At 42.4% G+C, this 20,094-nt stretch overlaps 1 protein-coding gene across 1 annotated transcript in view; it reads right to left on the minus strand.

The window, feature by feature from the left end:
• LOC125464416 (C-signal-like) overlaps positions 1 to 18,862 on the minus strand; it is a 31,036-nt gene extending 12,174 nt beyond the window's left edge. The window contains exons 1-4 of the mRNA XM_059655328.1: positions 18,722 to 18,862; positions 14,611 to 14,662; positions 8,705 to 8,892; positions 1,727 to 1,888 (exon numbers count right to left, since the gene is read on the minus strand). Of these exons, the coding sequence (XP_059511311.1) occupies positions 1,727 to 1,888; positions 8,705 to 8,892; positions 14,611 to 14,662; positions 18,722 to 18,862 (543 nt within the window). The remainder of the gene's footprint in view (positions 1 to 1,726; positions 1,889 to 8,704; positions 8,893 to 14,610; positions 14,663 to 18,721) is intronic.
• Between the last annotated feature and the right edge of the window lie 1,232 nt (positions 18,863 to 20,094).

The raw sequence follows: 20,094 nt of genomic DNA on the forward strand, positions 1-20,094 counted from the left end.
TACGTAGAGAAATGGGCCTCCAACATCCCAAACAATCTCTTCATATATTGAGATAGCAAGATATTGGAGTCAGAGATAGCAAAGATAACGTAAGATTAGATTCCCTACAGTGTGGAAACAGGCCCTTCGGCCCAACAAGTCCACACCGCCCTTTGAAGCATCCCATCCAGGCCCATCCCCCCATAACCCTGAACACTACAGGCAATTTAGCATATCCAATCCACCTAGCCTGCACATCTTTGGACTGTGGGAGGAAACCGGAGCGCCCGGAGGAAACCCACGCAGACATGGGGAGAATGTGCAAACTCGACACAGACAGTCGCCTGAGGTTGGAATCGAAACCAGGTCCTTGGCGCTGTGAGGCTGCAGTGCTAACCACTGCACCGTCGTGCAGTGGTCCCGACCTGAAACGCCAAATTTCCTGCTCCTCTGATATTGCCCAGCCTGCTGTGTTCTTCCAGCTCCAGCAAAATAGAAACCTGTCAGTTAAGGGCTTGAATTGACACATTTAATTTTAGGGATTTCCTTTCTCCCAATATTTGGTTCAAGCTAACAACATCAGTCCGTAATCTTGAACAAAAACAAAGTTGTTCGAAAAGCTCAGTAGGTCTGGCAGCATCTGTGGGGGAGAAAACACGTTTAATGTTTCGGTCTGGTGACCCTTCCTCAAAACTGAGGAATCTTCAACTGAAAGAACATCAGTTCTGAGGAAGGGTCACCGGACCCAAAACGTTAACTCTGTTTTCTCCTCCACAGATGCTGCCAGACCTGGTGAGTTTCTCCAGCAACTTTACTTTTGTTCCTGATATGCAGCATCCGCAGTTCTTTTGGATTTATTCAGTTTGTAATCTTGCATCACTCGGAATTCCCAACTGTTTTCAGTATTCCACAAATGGTATTCAACAGATATATTTCCTTCAGTATGCTCATTGTACAGAATGTTGGTTAAAATGTTAAAAATGGAATTCCAAACCAACTGCCTTTAGAAGAGCCATTATTTCAGCAAATTACAATACTTCTAATTAGCCATTTTTCTTACTTTCTTAGCTTATGAAATCTGAAGAACTAGAATACCCATCAGGAAGAACAGTACATGAACCATCATGAATAAGAGCTGGTTTCATGTTTATTGGGTCTCTCAAGGATAGAAATTTCAAATTGTATTGAAGGATTAAAGGAGAATTGAAGAGAATCGTTTTCCTCAGAAATGGGATTAAGTTGGATAGTTGTTTAATTGGTAACTGCAAACTGTGGTTGAGTGCTTTAAAACAAAGATCATTACACCTTGGAATACTAAGGGAATCCAGGGATAATGCAAGAAGATGGAGTTACAGCAGATGATCAGCCATGATCTTAGTGAGTGGTGGAGCAGGTTTGAGGGGCTGAAAGTTCTACTCCTGCTCTTAATCTTTATGTTCTTAAAAGAGTCCAGAACAAGAAGAAATAAAATTATAATTAGACCATGTCATTCAGGTACAATGCCTGAAATCGCTTCACATTATGGGTTGTAGAAGATTGAATCCCACCTCTCCTGAAAGTTTGAGGCTCGGTCAATTGCAAGTTTCAAAACTGATACTTTTTTGGGAAGAGTATTAACAATTGCAGAACCTAGGTGGGCAGTAGAACTCACAATACAGGGCTGCCATGAGTTAACTGACCAGCAGAACTGCATTGAGGGGCTGAATGGTCTACTCCTGTGGTTGTGGCTAATGTTCCTATTAACTACCTTACTGAGGCGGTATGGATACATTGCAGCTCTTCTGAAATTCTTCTGACTCAACGTAATGGAACCCAAGAGTGAGGTGATATTGACAATTGCTGCTTTTTTACAGCTCATCTCTTCCATATCCAAGGCCTGGGCCGCCTTCTTTAGGAGAGGTAGAAATGCCTGAAAACAAGAATATAAAACAGAATAAGCAAGGAGATAATTACTTGAACTGAAAATGAAAAGGGTGATTAAAAAACTGCTGTTGATGATTAGTCAACTGCCTGTGGAAAACGTCAGCCCAAACGTACAGTGAAAACTGAACTGATAATAACAACTTTTCCCTTTTTTTGTCCACTCATTTCGCTGAAACAAACTCCGCTGCAGAGTCAATCCCCACCTAACTGGGAATGATCCTTTCTTAATATTCATGAGTCAAAACGATCAAGACCTAGGCTTTTCACATGATGAAAATATGTAGGACTACTCCAGCCAGCACCTCAGGGCTAATGTGCAAGTAGTTGTTAGCAAACTGAAAACCATTCCTGACAGGTTTAATTACAGAAACAGAAACAGTCTACAACACTGAGGCCAGCACAGATGTATTACTTGGAACATTTTCAGCTCTGCTTTTACTCACCAGTTTGGATTGGCTGACCTTGTCTGGCGCAACTCTAAGTTTGGTTTAACTCGGGGTCAAAATTCTGTATTGGTCAGCTTTCAACATTGATATGGTTTCCCAAAGAATGGCTCAATACTCACCAACCAAAATGTAAATATTAAGGCCAATATTATTAAGCCAAATGAAGATGTTTTAAATTTATTTTTGTGAAGTTGGATGGAGTGTTTGATGTTTGTAAAATGATGGGTAGTTGAAAGAATATATTGTCCCTATAAAAGATGATGTGTTTTTTCTTGGCTTGGAGATTTTTTTAAAAGCGCAGGTGCTGAGAGAGTTCTTGAAATTGAAACATTGTATCAAAAGGCTGTGTGGTTAACAACCCAGGCAGTAGTTTCTTTTGTTATTAAAGCAACCCACTTGAAAATTAGCCAATTAGTTTAAACCAGGCACGGAGAGACTAAAAGCCCAATTAAATTTAAATCTTGTAGTTTTGACAACCTAGAATCAATGCTATTGTAAGAAATGAACAGGTCATCAAGGCTAGAAAGGAAGAGGGCATTTGTAAACCAGTGTGAGAGTAACTCCTATCTAATAGAACTAACAACCAGCAGCTCTAGAGTAAAAATCATTTCACAGAATTCTCTAAGCTCTCAGAATAGCCATCATTTAAATGAAGGTATAGCAGGGCTCTCAGCTAATATTCTTGTCTCAGCAATTTCATGGAGAAAGGTGCTCCTGACTGAAGTATAGCAGAGAAGGCACAGAACATTCCGAAAGACATATCCTGCTGTAATTTCGAGAGGCTAAGTTTTAAGTTTTTTTTAAATTTAATTTGGTTTATATAAATGAGAGTTGTATTTATTAGAATAGTATATCATTAGAATTTTGTTTTATTTAGGAATAGATAGTAGTTAAGGGGGAATTGTTTGGTTTGTTAGTAGTTCTGTTAAATTGTTAACTGTTAGAGTTAGATAAATAAATTGTTACTTGTTGATTATTCATTGAGTAAAAGGATTTTATTTCATTTAGCTCTCCTTTATAACAGATTGAGAGGTAAGAGGCAGGTTATACCACTTTCCACACTTTTAACAGATTATGAGGTGAGGTGAGCTTCTCTGAAATTTTTGGTTTTAGTTATCGGGGGGTGGTCCACCTCTGCTTCATATCAGACTGGGGGCTCCAGTCCAAGATCTGGCCAGGTCGTGCATGGGATCTGAATGGATTTCAACAGATTTGAACAGATTTGGGGCATGAAAGGTCCCAGCAAATTTAAACAGGCTTGGGGATTAGGATCCGAAATCTAGCAAAACTAAGGTGAGAAGTGGAAAATCTGTTTAATTTCAGTTGTGGTTGGTTAAATCTAAACAGGGGGAAATGGCTCTTAACTTCACTAAGGAAGTTCTGGGGTCTGAGGATGTGTCCCAAATTTGACAAGAAAATTTAGAAAGACAGAGGGAAGAATATACTTTTAGACTTAGCAAACAGACTAGAATTGGGTTTAACTAGGGATAAGAAGAAAGCCATATTGTAACGGAGCCAATCAAGCACTTAGGTACATCAGAGAAAAAGGCAAGTTCAGTGGTGTTGGAAAAAATTAAAATAAAAATTAAACAATTGGAGTTAAAAAGATAAAAGAAAGAAGATCCAGGGCAGAAGAGGAAGAAAGGGACCTGAAATGGTTTGAATTACAGTTACAAGCAGTCAAAAGACAAAAAAAGAAAGAGAAAGGCAAAGGGAAAATGAGAGAGAAGAAGGGAAGAAAGAGAGAATTTGAAATTCGGAAAATGCAAATTAAGTCAATTTAAATGGATGAAAATGTAGATCAAAGATAGGCTTAGTGCGGAGGAGAGTAATGATGGGCAAATACACTGGAGCCAAAGACCTGGTGGGGATAAATACAAATGTGTCAAAACATTACCAAAAAGCAATGAAAAAGCTGTCAAAGCCTTTTCCATTTCCATTGAGAAATTGGCTAAACCAATGAATTGTCCAGAGACTGTGTGGGTAATGTTAATTTAGATTAATTTAGCAGGTAGGTTTGCTGAGGTGTTTGCAGCACTGTCAGAAGAAGCATCAGGAGAATATGGAGAAGTAAATCAAGCTGTATCGAGTGCCTACGAAGCATACAGACAACAGCTCAGAAATATGAGAAAGGAACCAGGTCAGATTTCTGCTGAATTTGAAAGAATTAAATATAGCAACTTCGGTAAAAAGGTGACAGCACTAAAGATAGAAAAGACATATGAGTATCTTAGAGAGATTATTCTGCTGGAGGAGTTTGAAAACTCACTTCCTGAGCTCATGTTGAGGAACAGAAAGTTAATACAGTGAGAACCACTGAAATGGTGGATGAATACACTTTAGTGCATGAATCAAAATCTAGCTTCCGACAGCAATTTCATTCTGTGCGGGACAGGAATTGGAAAAGCAGGAGATCCTTCAATGAAAAACAAAAAGTAGGTCACACTGGGAACAGTGTGAAAAAAGAAATGCACCAGAGTGAGAGAAAGGTGAAAGGCCTCAGGTGTTTTCACAGCTGTAGGGTGGGACACATAGCCACAAGGCTGGTGGATTAAGAGAGGGACTGGGAAAAAGGATGTGGTAAAAGTGGCTAAACCAGTGGGATTAGTTGAGGTAGTGAAGGAAATCCCAAGAGAAGTCAAGGAGCTGCAGGAGAGTGCACAGCCCAGTCACAGGCTGGATAGTAAGATAGGGCCCAAACTCTTCAAAGACTTCACCTCTATTGGTAAGGTTTACTCAGGAAGAACGGGGGGAGAAGGTAAAGAAGTTAAAACATTGTGCTATACAGGAGCTGGCCATTCTCTTATAGTAAGAGATGAAAGTATTTGAACTTCTTCTGAAATGTTACTTGAGATAGTGGCAATCTGTGGAATAAATGGAGAGAGATTTTAGTGTTCCCCTGTGTAAAATAAGGCTGGAAAGTCCAATCAAGACTGGGGAAGAGACAGTGGGAGTGATTGAAAGTGTGTCTATTCCAGGAATACAGTTTGTTCTTGGAAACTACCTAGCAGGATCAAAAGTGGGAGTGGTGCCCATTGCGGTGAGGAAGCCGAAAGAAAACCAGGGAACTGAGGAGTTAAAAGAAAAATACCCTGAAATTTTTCCAGACTGTTTGGTGATAAGATTCTACAGTAATAAGTTAAAGCAAGAAGGGAAAACCAGAGAGAATTTGGCCGTACCTTTCATACATGTCAGATGGTAGGAAAACCTCAAGCAGTAATAAAACCAGCACCTTTAATGCCAATTCCTGCATTTGAAGAGCCTTTCATGCGAGTTATAATTGATTGTGTAGGTTCCCTCCCTAAAACTACAAATGGGAACTAGTATTTGCTAACCATTATGAGTCCATCAGGTTTCCAGAAGCAATTCCATCATGGAATGTCAAGGCAAAAAGGTTATGAAGGAGTTGCTTGCTTTCTTTACCAGTTTTGGACTACCCGGGGAAATTCGGTCATACTTAGGGTTCAATTTTGCTGCTGAATTATTTAGAGAGGTCATGAATAGTTTAAGCATCCAACACTTTAAATCAAGTGCGTGCTATCCTGAATACCTGGGAACACTGAAAAGGTGGCATCAGACACTAAAGACCATGCTGAGGGCTCATTGCCAGGATTATCCAAATGATTGAGATAAAGGTGTCTTATTTATATTGTTTGCTATTAGAGATGGTCCAAATCAATCAACTCAGTTTACTCCATTTGAGTTGTTATTTGGGCATAAAGTAAAAGTGCATTTAAAATTAATTAAAGTAAAGTTGATAGGTCCAAAGTTAGAGATTTCACAGCTGGATTATATATCTGAAGTGAGAAAAAGATTAAACAGAATAGGTAAATTAGCTAGACATCATTTGTAGGTGGCACAGCGCTTAATGAAGCAAGAAGCCGATAAAGAAATATAAGATCAGTATGTTTGCCTGTAGCGATAAAGTATTGGTGCTGTTACCAGTGGTAGGGGATCCCTTCAGAGCAAGGTTTAATGTTTCTTATCAGGTTGAGAAGAAGTTAAGTCAGGTGAGTTGTTTGGTAAAGACGCTTGATAGAAAAAAAATTATTGGGTATGTCATGTGAACATGCTGAAACCTTACTATGACGGGAAAGGGAACTATAGAAACAGGTATTAGCTACTGCCACTCTGACTAAGGAATCAAATTCAGTTGATGTGGATTTTGAAGTGCCTCAGAATAACTTGAATAATGAGGAAGCCCTTAAAGAAATGGGATAGTATAGTAAGCTATCTGCCTCAGGAACAGAGAACTGAATTGAGAATCTTATTTCAGCAATATGAGGACATACGTAGAAATAGAATGGGGAGGACTAATACCGAAGTACCTGAAATTGATGTAGGGAATGCTGTTCCAATAAAACAACACCCCTACAGGCTTAATCCTATCAAAGCAGCACAAGTACAGAAGGAAATAGAAGCGATGCTCCAAGAAGACGTTATCAAGCCAAATCAAAGCATGTGGAGTTCAGCCAATCGTGTTGGTTCCCAAGCCTGATGGTACTCAACAACTCTCTATTGATTATCAGAAGGACAATACCATGGCTAAATCAGATTCATACCCATTTCCAAGGCTGGAGGACTGTGTGGAAATGTTGAACAAGCTAATTACATCACAAAGTTGAGCTTCCTTTGTGGTTTTTGGCAAGTACTTTTGTCGGACAGAGTGGAAGAAGTTTCTGTATTTGTAACCCAAAACATGCTTTATCAATCTAATGTAATGCCCTTCGGAATGAAGAATGCAGGAACTACAATTCAAGGACTTATGAGCAGAGCTGTGGCAGGATTGACTAATAGTGCTGTCTATATAGATGTCTTAGTGATCATTAGGCATTTGTGAAAAGACTACGTGGCAAATTTGGCAGAGCTCTTTGACAGACTACAGAAAGCAAAATTGGCCATAAATTTGGCAAAATCAAAATTCGCAAAAGTGGAAGTGACATTCTCAGGGCTCAACATTGGACATGAAAAGATGACACCAAGGAACACGAAGACAAAGCCATCAAGGAATTTCCAAGACCATCCTCGAAGAAGGAAGTGCTACAATTGTTGGGACTGAACAGATCGTACAGGAAACTTGTGCTGAACTTTAGTAGCATCTTGGTACCACTGACAGATTTGTTAAAAAAGAACATGAAATTCCTGTGGACAGAACAATGCGAGGAGGTATTTGAGAATTTAAAAGCAGCTTTAACCATTGCACTGTTAACTGCACCAAACTTCTTGAAACCTTTTAAAGTTGCCATTGACGAAAGTGATGTAGGTGTTGGAGCTGTGTTGTTACAGGAGGATGATTGCGGAACTGAAAGATCAATCAGATATTTTTCAAAGAAAGTTAACTGTTGAAAATATTCAATGGTTTTATTTAAATTTGATTTGGTTTATATAAGTGGGCATTGTATTTATTGGAACAGCATAACATTAGAATTTTGTTTCATTTGGGAATATTTAGTAGCTAAGGGGGAATTGTTTGGTTTGTTAGTAGTTCTGTTAATTTGTTCACTGTTACAGTTAGATAAATAAATTTTTACTTGTAGATCTTAGAGTGAGTGAAAGGATTTTATTTTATTTTAACCGCTCCTTTATAACAGATTGGGAGGTGAGAGGCAGTTTGTACCATCTTTTGCACTTTCTTTAACAGGATATGAGGCAAGGTGAGCTTCTCTGGGTGTTTCAGTTTTAGTTATCAGAACGGGCTGAGGGGGCGTCCACCTCTGCTTCATAACATGATCCTTATGATCAGTGGCATAATTACACATCTGGCCTGGTTGCCCTGAGAAAGTGCTGCTGGATCTTTACTCTGTTTCCTTTTAAAATACCATACTCTCAGTGCAGCCACATAGGACATGTGAGCTTTAAGTTAGAAGAATAGTGTTGCATAAGTTAAAATATTTTGTGTTTGGCACGGAGAACAGTTTGATTTTTCCAGCCATCTTTCTGATTTCCAGGTTCCATGGCCATTCTCCTGGAAGTACAGTGCCTTAAATGCATTAGTTCTTCACTCAAGTAGCCAGCCTTCATTTTAGCACTGCTCCCTTTGCTTATTAACAAGTTCAATGATGTTAAAAGCCCAGGAGACTTTGAGTTGCAGGTACAGTTCATCAGGCTTGTTTCTGATGCCTCCATGGTCAGAATATTTACCAGACACTTGCTTCTTCAGTTAAAACATAAAATATAACCACTTGGCCAAGATTCAGAAAGTTCCTATCAGCCTTGAAATGATGTCACAGGAGAATTCATCGTTTGAGACTGAGCAAGTAAAGAAAACCAGAGAAAGCTACAGAAGAATAAAAACAAAGTGCACCTTATTCACAACCTTCAAAATGTATAGATTTGGTACAAAGGAACTCATTTACCTGGCTCACCAATAAGGGGCCAACCACATTTGTTTGGTAAACCGCCATCATGTCCTCAGCTGTGATGTTTTCGAGAGTTGCATGCGAGTTTATTCCAGCATTGTTAATGAGTAGGTTGAGTCCAGTACTACCAAGAACTGCTTCCACTCTCTCCACAGCTCTTTGGATGCTGGCGGAATCTGTAACATCTTAAAAATAAGAATAAAGGAAATTAAATCCCAAGTGGGTTATGTTGGCAAAAAGACAAACAACAGATTTAGAGGTGCTCTACAAGGTGCTGGTCAGTTTCCATCAGGAGTTCTTTTACAGTTCTCAGCATGCAATAACTTGAAAATCTATTGTCTCTGGGAGATTACGCAAGAAGCTATAGGAATGATTCTACTTGCTTTTTAAACTGCTTTCAATGTTTACTTAACATTGAGAAACAATGAGCTTAGGTTCACACTTTGGCCTCTTTCCAAAACTCAATGTTACCTTAATATCCTTTATTATGCATTTGCATTTTACATTTCTCAAAGCTAACATTTCATTTTCAATTTACTTAAACAGTTTAGAAGGCTTTTGTTGCATAGGATCATAGAATCCCTATAGTATGGAAGCAGACCATTTGGCCCATCTCGTCCATATCAACCATCTGAAGAGCATCCCACCCAGACTCAACAACATCCCCCTCCCCGCCTTAAGATATCCCTGAAATGCTGAATTTCCCATGCCAACCCCACCTAGTCAGCATATCCCTGGACACTGAGGGCAATTTGCCATGGCCAACTCACCTAAGCTGTACATCTTCGGACTGTGGGAGGAAATCGGAGCACGCAGACGAAACCCATGTGGACACAGGGAGACCATAAAAGCCCTTCACAGAGGGTGGAATTGAACTTGTGTCCCTGGTGATGAGGCAGCAATCCCAGCCTTTCAGCCACCATGTTGCCTTACACTGCTACCTCTACTACTTATAAAATGATTTGCAAGTTTTATCAGTTTATAACTGGTTTCAGTCACAATCACATTAAAATAATTTTTGAAGTAACAGGAGATCAAGCACCATGCAAGACTTTACTTTCAAGGCCTCTATCTGACACGATATCCAGTCTCTCACTGACCCAGGCATTAGTCCAATTAGCTCTTCCAGGTCTGACATGGTTCCTCTTGATGATTCTCTACTGAATTTAATGAATTAAGGTGCAAAGTTCCACTATTTGTAAATTCTGTAACAGCCCAAAAGACAAGGGGTAAACCACCATCTAGCATGTGTTTCAAAACATGTCATCATCCCGCCAAGTTTGCATTTCCCTCAAGCATCATGTGGGCAAGATTTTCCCTTTTGACTTTCTATTGCATAGTGCCGTCCTTGTTGGGTAGATACACCTGGAAAGATTTCACCTGGGAGAAATGCCTATATTTCCAACAACTGTTTACAAGTTGTTCCATTGTGAATTATGACTAACTCCTCTGAACTTGTGTTGAAATAGTGTGAACATTTGATATGATGATGATAGACAGACCATCTGTTCCAAAAGCCCCTGCTCCATAATGTCATGATGCAATGTAGTACTGAGGCCATTCTGTTGCTCTTGGAAAATAACAGTGCAATTGGCTAGAAGCCAGAAAATGACACTAGGCCAATTGAAAATCTGGCAAATTCCCTTCCAAGCTCCCAAGAAGTTTCAGGAAAACTGAGTGATCAATATTCCATTACAAATGATTTTCTGCACTCTGTGAAATTCATCACCGTCATAAACTTGTCCTGCTCTCTTCTGAACATTTGCACAAATGGCAAATTCTTTGAAAATTTAACAGCACTCAAATGAAAGACTTTTGAGATCGCTCTAGCCCTATACTCACATCTGTTAAATTCCAAACCTCTGTATCCCCAGTGTGAATAAGCGGGAATGGTAAACAGTAACATGTGATGGGGTGAGCCAGGCAAAATATTTTCTAGCTTCCACACAAAATGTCATGGATGGGTTCAACTCCAAGTTGAATGTTTTGTGAATGTGCAGAAATGTTCCAGATTTAGTTCTGGACTAGTGTCAAATTGGCTGGGAGTGAGTCAAGATGTGTTGGTTCTCCTCTCACATTAGGTCTAGATGGGGCAGGATGCAAGAAACATAGTCAAAGCTGCTTGCTAACCGGTGACTCCCATCTTGGAATTTTAGGTACAGACAGGCTTAGTTGCAGTTCCAGATGAGAAATAGTCATTTACACCAGATGCTCGCATTCACAAAATATCCCAGTACAAAAAATGTGCCAGGGAAACAACTGAAACAATCCTACAAACATTTTAATAACCATTCGTCACAAAACAAAGTCATGTAGTCTCCTTATCACCATGTACAGGCAGATAAATCTTAATCAAAGCACATCAATATCTTGCATCTTTAAATTAGTAAAAATGTCAAAGTGTACTTAGACCATAAGACCATAAGACATAGGAGTGGAAGTAAGGCCATTCGGCCCATCAAGTCCATTCCACCATTTAAATCATGGCTGATGGGCATTTCAACTCCACTTCTCTGCACTCTCCCCGTGGCCCTTGATTCCTTGTGAGATCAAGAATTTGTCGATCTCTGCCTTGAAGGCATCTAACTTCACAAGAGTGTAACAAACCAATTTGTTGCCAAGCTTTAGGAGGAGACAATAGAATACTTAATCAAAATAGATAGGTTTTGCAGTATTTTAAAGAGAAGAGAGAAAGATCTAGGGAAGGAATTGCTAATCTTAAGGCTTAGGTAGTTACAGATATGGCCATGCTGAAGTGATTAATACCAGGGAATGTTTAAGAGATTTGCATTGGTCTGCAGAGTACAGAGATCTCACAGGCTTGTAGGACTCGGAAGGGTTATAGGAATCAAGACAGAGGACACTATGGAAGGATTTGAAAGCAAGGATAAGGATTTTGAAGACAAAATGTTGCCATATCTAGAATCAATTAAATCAGTAAGAACAAGGTTTGTACCAATGTAATTTGGTATGTGTTATGACACACACAAAGTTTTGGGTAAGTTCAAATTTATTAAAGGTGGGAAATAGGAAATTGACTAAGAGGGTATTGAGTGGCTTTGATGTAACAAAGAATGGATTAGAGTTTTAGCATACCTGAGATAGAGCTGGAGTTGGACGATATTAGGGAGATGGATTAAGATATTTTCGCTGATGGAGTGAATATATACTCAAAAGCTTATTATATGGACATAAAAGATGCCAAATGTTACAAACTATTGAGTTCAGCTTTGGATAGTGAATGAGGTGAGGAATTGGTCCACTGGCTAGAGAACAGATATTGTGACAGGAATTGATTTGATTCATTTCCATCCCATTTTGCCTATTTTTCCACATCTGGTGCATCTGTTCTGATTATGCCACCTTCTACCAGAGTGCCTCTGACATAGCCACCTTTTTCCTTAACTGAAGATTCTTCCTACCATGGTTGCTAGAGTTCTAAGCTATGTCTGACCCATCTCTACATTTCTACCCTCACCCCTTCACCTCCCACTCACAACAATGGTGGGTTCCCCTTGTCCTCACTTTCCACCCCATAGGCATCTGAATTTGAAGGATCATCCCGTCTTTTCTGCCATCACCAACGGGAAACCAGCGCCAAACACATCTTCCATCTCCTCTCCATTATCAGAATTATGCAAGCCCACTCCCTGCGTTCCACCCTGGTCCATGCCTCCATCACTCCTTTGGCTTCCTCAATGCCCCATGGGACCTTCCCATACAATTGCAAAAGGTGTAACACTTGTCCATTCACCTCCTCCTTTCTCAGTGTCCGAAGCCCCAAACATACATTCCAGGAGAAGTGACATTTTCCTTGTACTTCTTTCAGTCAAGTGTACTGTATTCGCTGCTCAATGCAGTCTCATTTGGTGAAATCAAATGCAGACTGGATTACTGCTTTGCAAAGCACCTCTTCTCTATGAGTAGGAGTAACGTGAAATTTCCAGTTGCTTGCTATTTCAATAAACCACTGTGCTCCCATGCAAACATTTCCATTCTGGGCTTGCTACAGTGTTCTGATGATGCACAATGCAAGCCAGAGGGACAATACCTCATTGTCTATTTAGGCTCTTTACAGCTTCTGGAAATCAATATTGAATTCCACAACTTCAGTGCATGACTTCTCCAGGCGCTCTTGTTTCCTCCCTTAGTCCAAAGATGTGCAGGCTAGGTGGCCATTGGCTATGCTAAATTGCCCGTCATGTTCAGGGAAGTGTAGATTAAGTGGGTTATGGGGGATGGGTCTGGGTTGGATGCTCTGAGAGTTGGTGTGGACTTGCTGGGTCCACAATGTAGGGATTCTGTAAACCTCCTTGTCTGTGACTTTGGGCCCCCTCACCATGCATTCTGCTCACTCCTCTTCCTCCTCTGTCTGCAGCATAAAAACCAGCATTTCTCAGGTAACCAGCTAGAAACTGATGTCCATTTCAAGCCCACCGACTCCCACAGCTACCTGGAATACACCTCCTCCCACCCACCCTCCTGCAAAAATTCCATCTCCTATTCCCAATTCCTCCACCTCCGCCGCATCTGCTCCCAGGATGAGGCATTCCACTCCCGCACATCCCAGATGTCCACATTCTTCAAGGACGCAACTTTCCCCCTGCAGTGGTCGAGAACGCCCCTGACCGTGTCTCCCACATTTCCCACAACACATCCCTCACACCCCGGCCCCGCCACAACTGCCCCAAGAGGATCCCCCTCGTTGTCACATACCACCCCACCAACATCCAGATACAACGCATCATCCTCCGACACTTCCACCTTCTACAATCCAACCCTACCATCCAAGACATTTTTCCATCCCCACCCATGTCTGCCTTCCAGAGAGACCACTCTCTCCGTGACTCCCTTGTCCGCTCCACACTCCCTTTCAACCCCACCACACCCGGCACCTTCCCCTGCAACCGCAGGAAGTGCTACACTTGCCCCCACACCTCCTCCCTCACCCCCATCCCAGGCCCCAAGATGACTTTCCATATTAAGCAGATGTTCACCTGCACATCTGCCAATGTGGTATACTGTATCCATTGTACCCAGTGTGGCTTCCTCTACATTGGGGAAGCCAAGCGGAGGCTTGGGGGCCACTTTGCAGAACACCTCCGCTCAGTTCGCAATAAACAACTGCATCTCCCAGTCACGAACCATTTTAACTCCCCTCCCATTCCTTAGACGAAATGTCCATCATGGGCCTCCTGCAGTGCCACAATGATGCCACCCGAAGGTAGCAGGAACAGCAACTCATATTCCGCTTGGGAACCCAGCAGCCCAATGGTATCAATGTGGACTTCACAAGCTTCAAAATCTCCCCTCCCCCACTGCATCCCAAAACCAGCCCATCTTGTCCCCTCCCCCCACTGCATCCCAAAACCAGCCCAGCTTGTCCCCGCCTCCCTAACCTGTCCTTCCTCTCACCCATCCCTTCCTCCCACCCCAAGCCGCACCTCCATTTCCTACCGACTAACTTCATCCCGCCTCCTTGATCTGTCAGTCTTCCCTGGACTGACCGATCCCCTCCCTACCTCCCCACCTATACTCTCCTCTGCACCTATCTTCTTTTCTCTCCATCTTTGGTCTGCCTCCCCCTCTCTCCCTATTTATTCCAGAGCCCTCTCCCCATCCCCCTCTCTGATGAAGGGTCTAGGCCCGAAACGTCAGCTTTTGTCCTCCTGAGATGCTGCTTGGCCTGCTGTGTTCATCCAGCTCTACACTTTGTTATCTTGAATCCTCCAGCATCTGCAGTTCCCATTATCTCTGATCACATTTCTCAGCCCCTTTCAGTTTTGAAGAATAGGTGTATTGGAATTGAAACATTAACCTTGCTTTTCTCTCTCCACAAATGCTGCCAGGCCTGCTGAGTTTCTCCAGCATTTTCTGTATTTATTCATAAGGATATCACTTACCCAGCTCTATCATCCTCACCGAAGAATGGTCATTTGCTAAAGTCTCCAGCTCCTGTTAGGAACCAAACAGGACATATTATTTCGTCAAATCAGGGCAATCAATTCAATTTTAAACCAAGAATCTATTTACCCAGAGAGGATTGAAGATTTGAAAAGTGAATGGTACCAAACTTCTATTTTGCTCACATGGAGCAGCGGACTTTTAAATCAATACAAGTTACTCTTGGCCACCTAGATACAGCATACAAGAAACCTGAGAACATTATTAACAATTGACCCAATCTCAAGAAGCCAAGAAGTGGTTCCTTACAGGGATGATTGTATGTTATGTGGGAATTGTACCTCTACGTACACAAGATTCCACTCTTGCATTGGAAAAAAAAGGACGTACACAAATGAGGAAAATCAAAATGTCAAAGATCCAAAATTGGTCATGCATTTCCAGGAGGTCCAAGTACAAACATAGAGAAAGATTGGATTTTTGTGCTAATATAAGGCAAGCTTAAATGCTATAGCAATGCGCTTAACTAATAATCATAAAAGAAAAACACAAAGCAGCATTTGGATTTTCGATTCATCAAATGCCTAAATGTCAACAATTACTCCTACATTCTGTCCTTCCCTTACCATTATTCCAGGTCATAAGGCTTCTCTATCCTTAGTTTACAGACACTGATGGCGCTCCCACGAGAAACACAATGCTTTTCCTCCCTCCCCCATTTATTCTCATTCTCCTTGATTGTTTGTTCACTGCCACTTAATCATTCCCTCAATCTGTAGCCTCTATTTGTAAAACCTTGCTGGAACAAAGCAACTCCATAGCAGGTAACAATGACCCAGGTCAGTGGAGTAGCCTTGGCTGTCCTGATCATGACAATGAATTGTGCCAAAGCATTTCAGGTTGGCAATTACTGTACCCTGTTTAAGAAAGGAGCGCCAGGACATTACAGGCCAGCTAATAATAGCTCTGTTAGCTTCTAGGCTGTGGAGTTGTAAAGATCCCAGTCCATAGCCGGATTGCAGTGGGTCAGGATTTTGTGGTCCCCTTGAACTGAATTGAATTAGCTTCATTATCTCATGTACTCACACGAGTACAGTGAAAAATCTACACATTTCTACTTAGCACCATCTTAGGTGCAAAGTACCTAGGCACAGATTCTTGAGTAAAGATTCTTGGGAAAAAAACCATTGAAAAATAAAGAAATAAATGATCCACCATCATAGATCATAGACATAAATTAGAAAAACAGACAAGTAAGTATTTCAGTATGATAGTCCTCCAACACAGTCCACGTCAGCATCCTGCCTCCAGTAACTGAAAAACAGTCCTTTGCCGCCATCTGCTTTGGACCCACCAATGTAGGATTTTGCCACTCTTTAGGTCAGCTCTTCACCACTGTGCCCACCATGTCAACACCGCTGAGCCCCATTGCTGAACTCACACTCACTCCTCAACCAGGATTCCCCGTCTGTGCTGTCGCTGCTACCTCACCCATAAACTGAAGTCCCCCTTCCCGGGTCTACTGCAACCAGGAGTCTCAGCTTCCACTGCTGCTTCAATGTTGCCAGGAGTACCTGCTTTGGGCATATCACACTGTTGCCATTGCAGCCACCGCTTGACCTGTCCCCACTCTGGGGCTTCTAGCTCCACAGCCAGGCCAAGCCCCCCACAGCACCAAGCACCATTTCAGCTGCAAATGTCGCCTTGCTAGTGCCACCAGCTTGAAGAGTCCGCTGCCACTGTCACAATCTCCAGATGGCAGGAGCTTTGCTGGCACAGGCTCCGAACATCAGGATGATGCTGCTGTTGCCGCTGTGTTCTCCAATCACCAGGAAAAGCCACATCCTCTGTTGACTCTGACTGCCAGAAGCCTGCCATCACGCTGCACACAGTCCGCGCTGATTGCTGCATCGATGCTGCCGACTAACCCCACCACGTGAAAGAAAGAGAGAAGAGAAATGAGAAAATAGGACATAAAAAGGAAAGAAAAGAAGAATGGGCAAGAGCCTGCGCCCAGCCCTGCCACTCTGTGGCCATTTTGGATTTTTAGGCAGAGGGATGACATTGCCAGTATCTATGTCAAGCAATCTGCCAATCTTCATACATACAATTTGAGAGTAAGTGAATCCAGCCATCAGTGGCATTTCCTAGTTCAACAGCCAGTCCAGGGAACAGGAGGGGGAGGGCAATTTGATTTGCTCAACCATAATGGCAGCTGACTCTCCAACTAGACATGAAAAGCCAGTAGGAAATTGGGCAACTCAAAGTTACAGCATGTTGGTGTTAGAATGGGCGAAAAGCAGGCTAGAAAGGGTTAGGGGAAGACATTGAAAGAGGGATGTGGTCTTCAATTGACATAGCCTAGAGTGATTCCCATTCTTAACAATGCTTTGTCAGTGTTCAGCACAAGTTCTCGCTGGTAAGCCAACTTCTATGGATACTTCACTGACTTCCTACCTTCACCTGTGCGAGGCCTATTAACAGAATCGGATAATTTATGTAAATGTAAAATGCACCACCTGATTTCCCATGGACAAATCTCTTTCTTCCTCTGTCTGATAGCTCCATCTCTGAGAATCAGTGTAACATTGATAGGTAATCTGTGATCCTGCTAGTTACGGATGTGTCCCTCTTAGACACATCTTCCCCCTTCTCTGATCCCTGCAGCCAATATGTTTTCACTTCAGCTCTTCTATGCCGAGTTGTTCCGCTCTGATAATTCTGTGACAATTGCACCATATCTTCTCAGTTAACAGATGTTATCCATCTTTATCAAAAACAAATGTTCTGCTGTTAGGTGTGTTCTCTCTCTCTCTCTCTCTCATACTCACACACAAACAGACACACAAACACACACACACACACACACACACACACACACACACACACACACACACACTGACAGACATACACACTCACACACACTTACAAACATAGACATACACACACATATACACACACACACACACACACACACACTTACACACACAGACATATGCACACACACACACACACACACACTCACACACACTTACAAACATAGACATACACACACATACACACACACACACACAGACATACACATTCACTCACACACTTACAAACATAGGCATACACACACACTCACAAACACAGACAGACACGCACACACAGACATACAGACACACACTCACACATATACACACATGGGGACACACACACACACACATTCACAGACACACACACTTACACACACAGACAAACGCGAGCACGCACACACACGCATGCACACACACACACAGAAACACACATACATATGCACACACACTCACACACACAAACACACTCACACACACACACTCACACACACTGACAGACATACACACTCACTCATACACTTATAAACATAGGCCTACACACATGCCCACACACACACAGACATACACACACACCCACCCACATACACATACATATTCACACACACAGACACACACACACTGACAGACATACACACTCACTCATACACTTACAAACATGGACATACACACATACCCACACACACAGACATACACACAGACACACACACCCACATATCACACACACACGCGCACACACATGCACAAACACACTCACTCATACACTTACAAACATAGACATACACACATACACTCACAAACACAGACAGACAGACACAGACACACACACACACACACACACACACACACACACACACACACACACACACACATACAAACTCACTCATACACTTACAAACATAGACATACACAGATACACTCACAAACACAGACACATACACAGACACACACACACACACACACACACACACACACACACACACATACAAACTCACTCATACACTTACAAACATAGACATACACAGATACACTCACAAACACAGACACACACACAGACACAGACACACACACACACACACACACACACACACACACATACCTTGATAACAATTCTCACCCCTCTTCCTGATCTCCCCCAACTCTCTGACAGACGCTTCCTCTCTCAGCTGCCCCCTCCCCCACACCACAATGGATAGAATGGTCCATGGTCCCTTTCCCTCCCTACACCTCCAGTGACAGTGTCCCCTGATTTTACCTGGGTTGAGCTTGACTGCCAGAAAGTGGCTAAGGTCTGAGTTGGTGGAACACTGGAATTGATCAGCTGTTTAACCAGTTCGAGCCCGATTCCCTTGTTCGCCCCGGTAACGAGAACAGACTGAGCTTTCAGTGTCGTCATGGTCAGCTTGAACCAGCTAGAAGGCCAACAGCAGCTCTTCAAATAACAAAGGAGGAGGACACTGTCCAACACTTAGCTTCAGTGCCTCCTGCACTGACACCTAGTCCCGGTGTGTTAACAGTTCCAAGTCAACATTCCTCTCCAAGTACACTCCGCTCCCCACCCCCCCACGCCCCAGTCTACCCAGCTCTTTGATACTTTTCTATTGTACTAAGTTCCAGGTTTCAGAAAAGAAATAATGAATCAGTGGAAGATATATTTTAAAAAAAGGTAAGGTTGCCAATGCCCAACCAGACTATAGGTCTGCTCTCTCATAAGAGAGAGAGAGATGACTATTGATGGCTTAACCTAGGGGTCACCGTATCTCTGATGAGGCAAGAGACTGAGAGAAGGGTCATTCCTGGTAACCTCAGCCAGTGTGGGCATTGAACCCACACTGTTGTTATTGCTCTGTACTGCAAACCAGCCAACTGAGCTACCCAATCCCCTTCCAGAGACGTATACTGGAGAAAAATTGGTTATCAAAGCCGCCAGTAGCTACCCTGAGTGCTATCTATTGTTTTTACCACCCTGTACATGGGGGATATTCAAGCTCCAACCACATAAATTAAGGTAAAATTTAGTGAAATACGCTGGACACAAATTTTTACTGTTCCTTTGGCATGGACTCAATGGGTTGAATGGCCTGCTACCACACTGTAGGGTTTCTAAGATCCTAAGATTCTATTTCTCCCACACGCCTCCCCACCAAACTCCCATTGATACTGCCCCATTTTCCAGCATTGTTTCTTGTTTGATCCACAGAAGTGATGTTGAGCCATGAAATGTAACAGAATAACTAAAAGATACACCCGGAGCAGGTGTACTGAGAAATGGTGAAACAAAGGGGCAGAGTTTACCAGATGAAATTGTTGAAGTTGAACCTACGTTCCCCCCGCCCCAACCAAACTGTTCAGCAATGTTAGTTCACACCTTTGGAGCCGGTGGGATTTGAACATGGCCCTCCCAAACCAGGGGTACAAACACTACCACTACACCACAGGGTTGAGGTGAGCCATAAGACCATAAGACCATAAGACATAGGAGTGGAAGTATGGACATTTGGCCCATCAAGTCCACTCTGCCATTTAAATCGTGGCTGATGGGCATTTCAACTCCACTTCCCTGCACTCTCCCCATTGCCCTTGATTCCTTTTGAAATCAAGAATTTGTCGATCTCTGCCTTGAAGGCA

Source organism: Stegostoma tigrinum, chromosome 27, assembly GCF_030684315.1.
Source record: "Stegostoma tigrinum isolate sSteTig4 chromosome 27, sSteTig4.hap1, whole genome shotgun sequence".
NCBI classification, from domain to species: domain Eukaryota; kingdom Metazoa; phylum Chordata; class Chondrichthyes; order Orectolobiformes; family Stegostomatidae; genus Stegostoma; species Stegostoma tigrinum.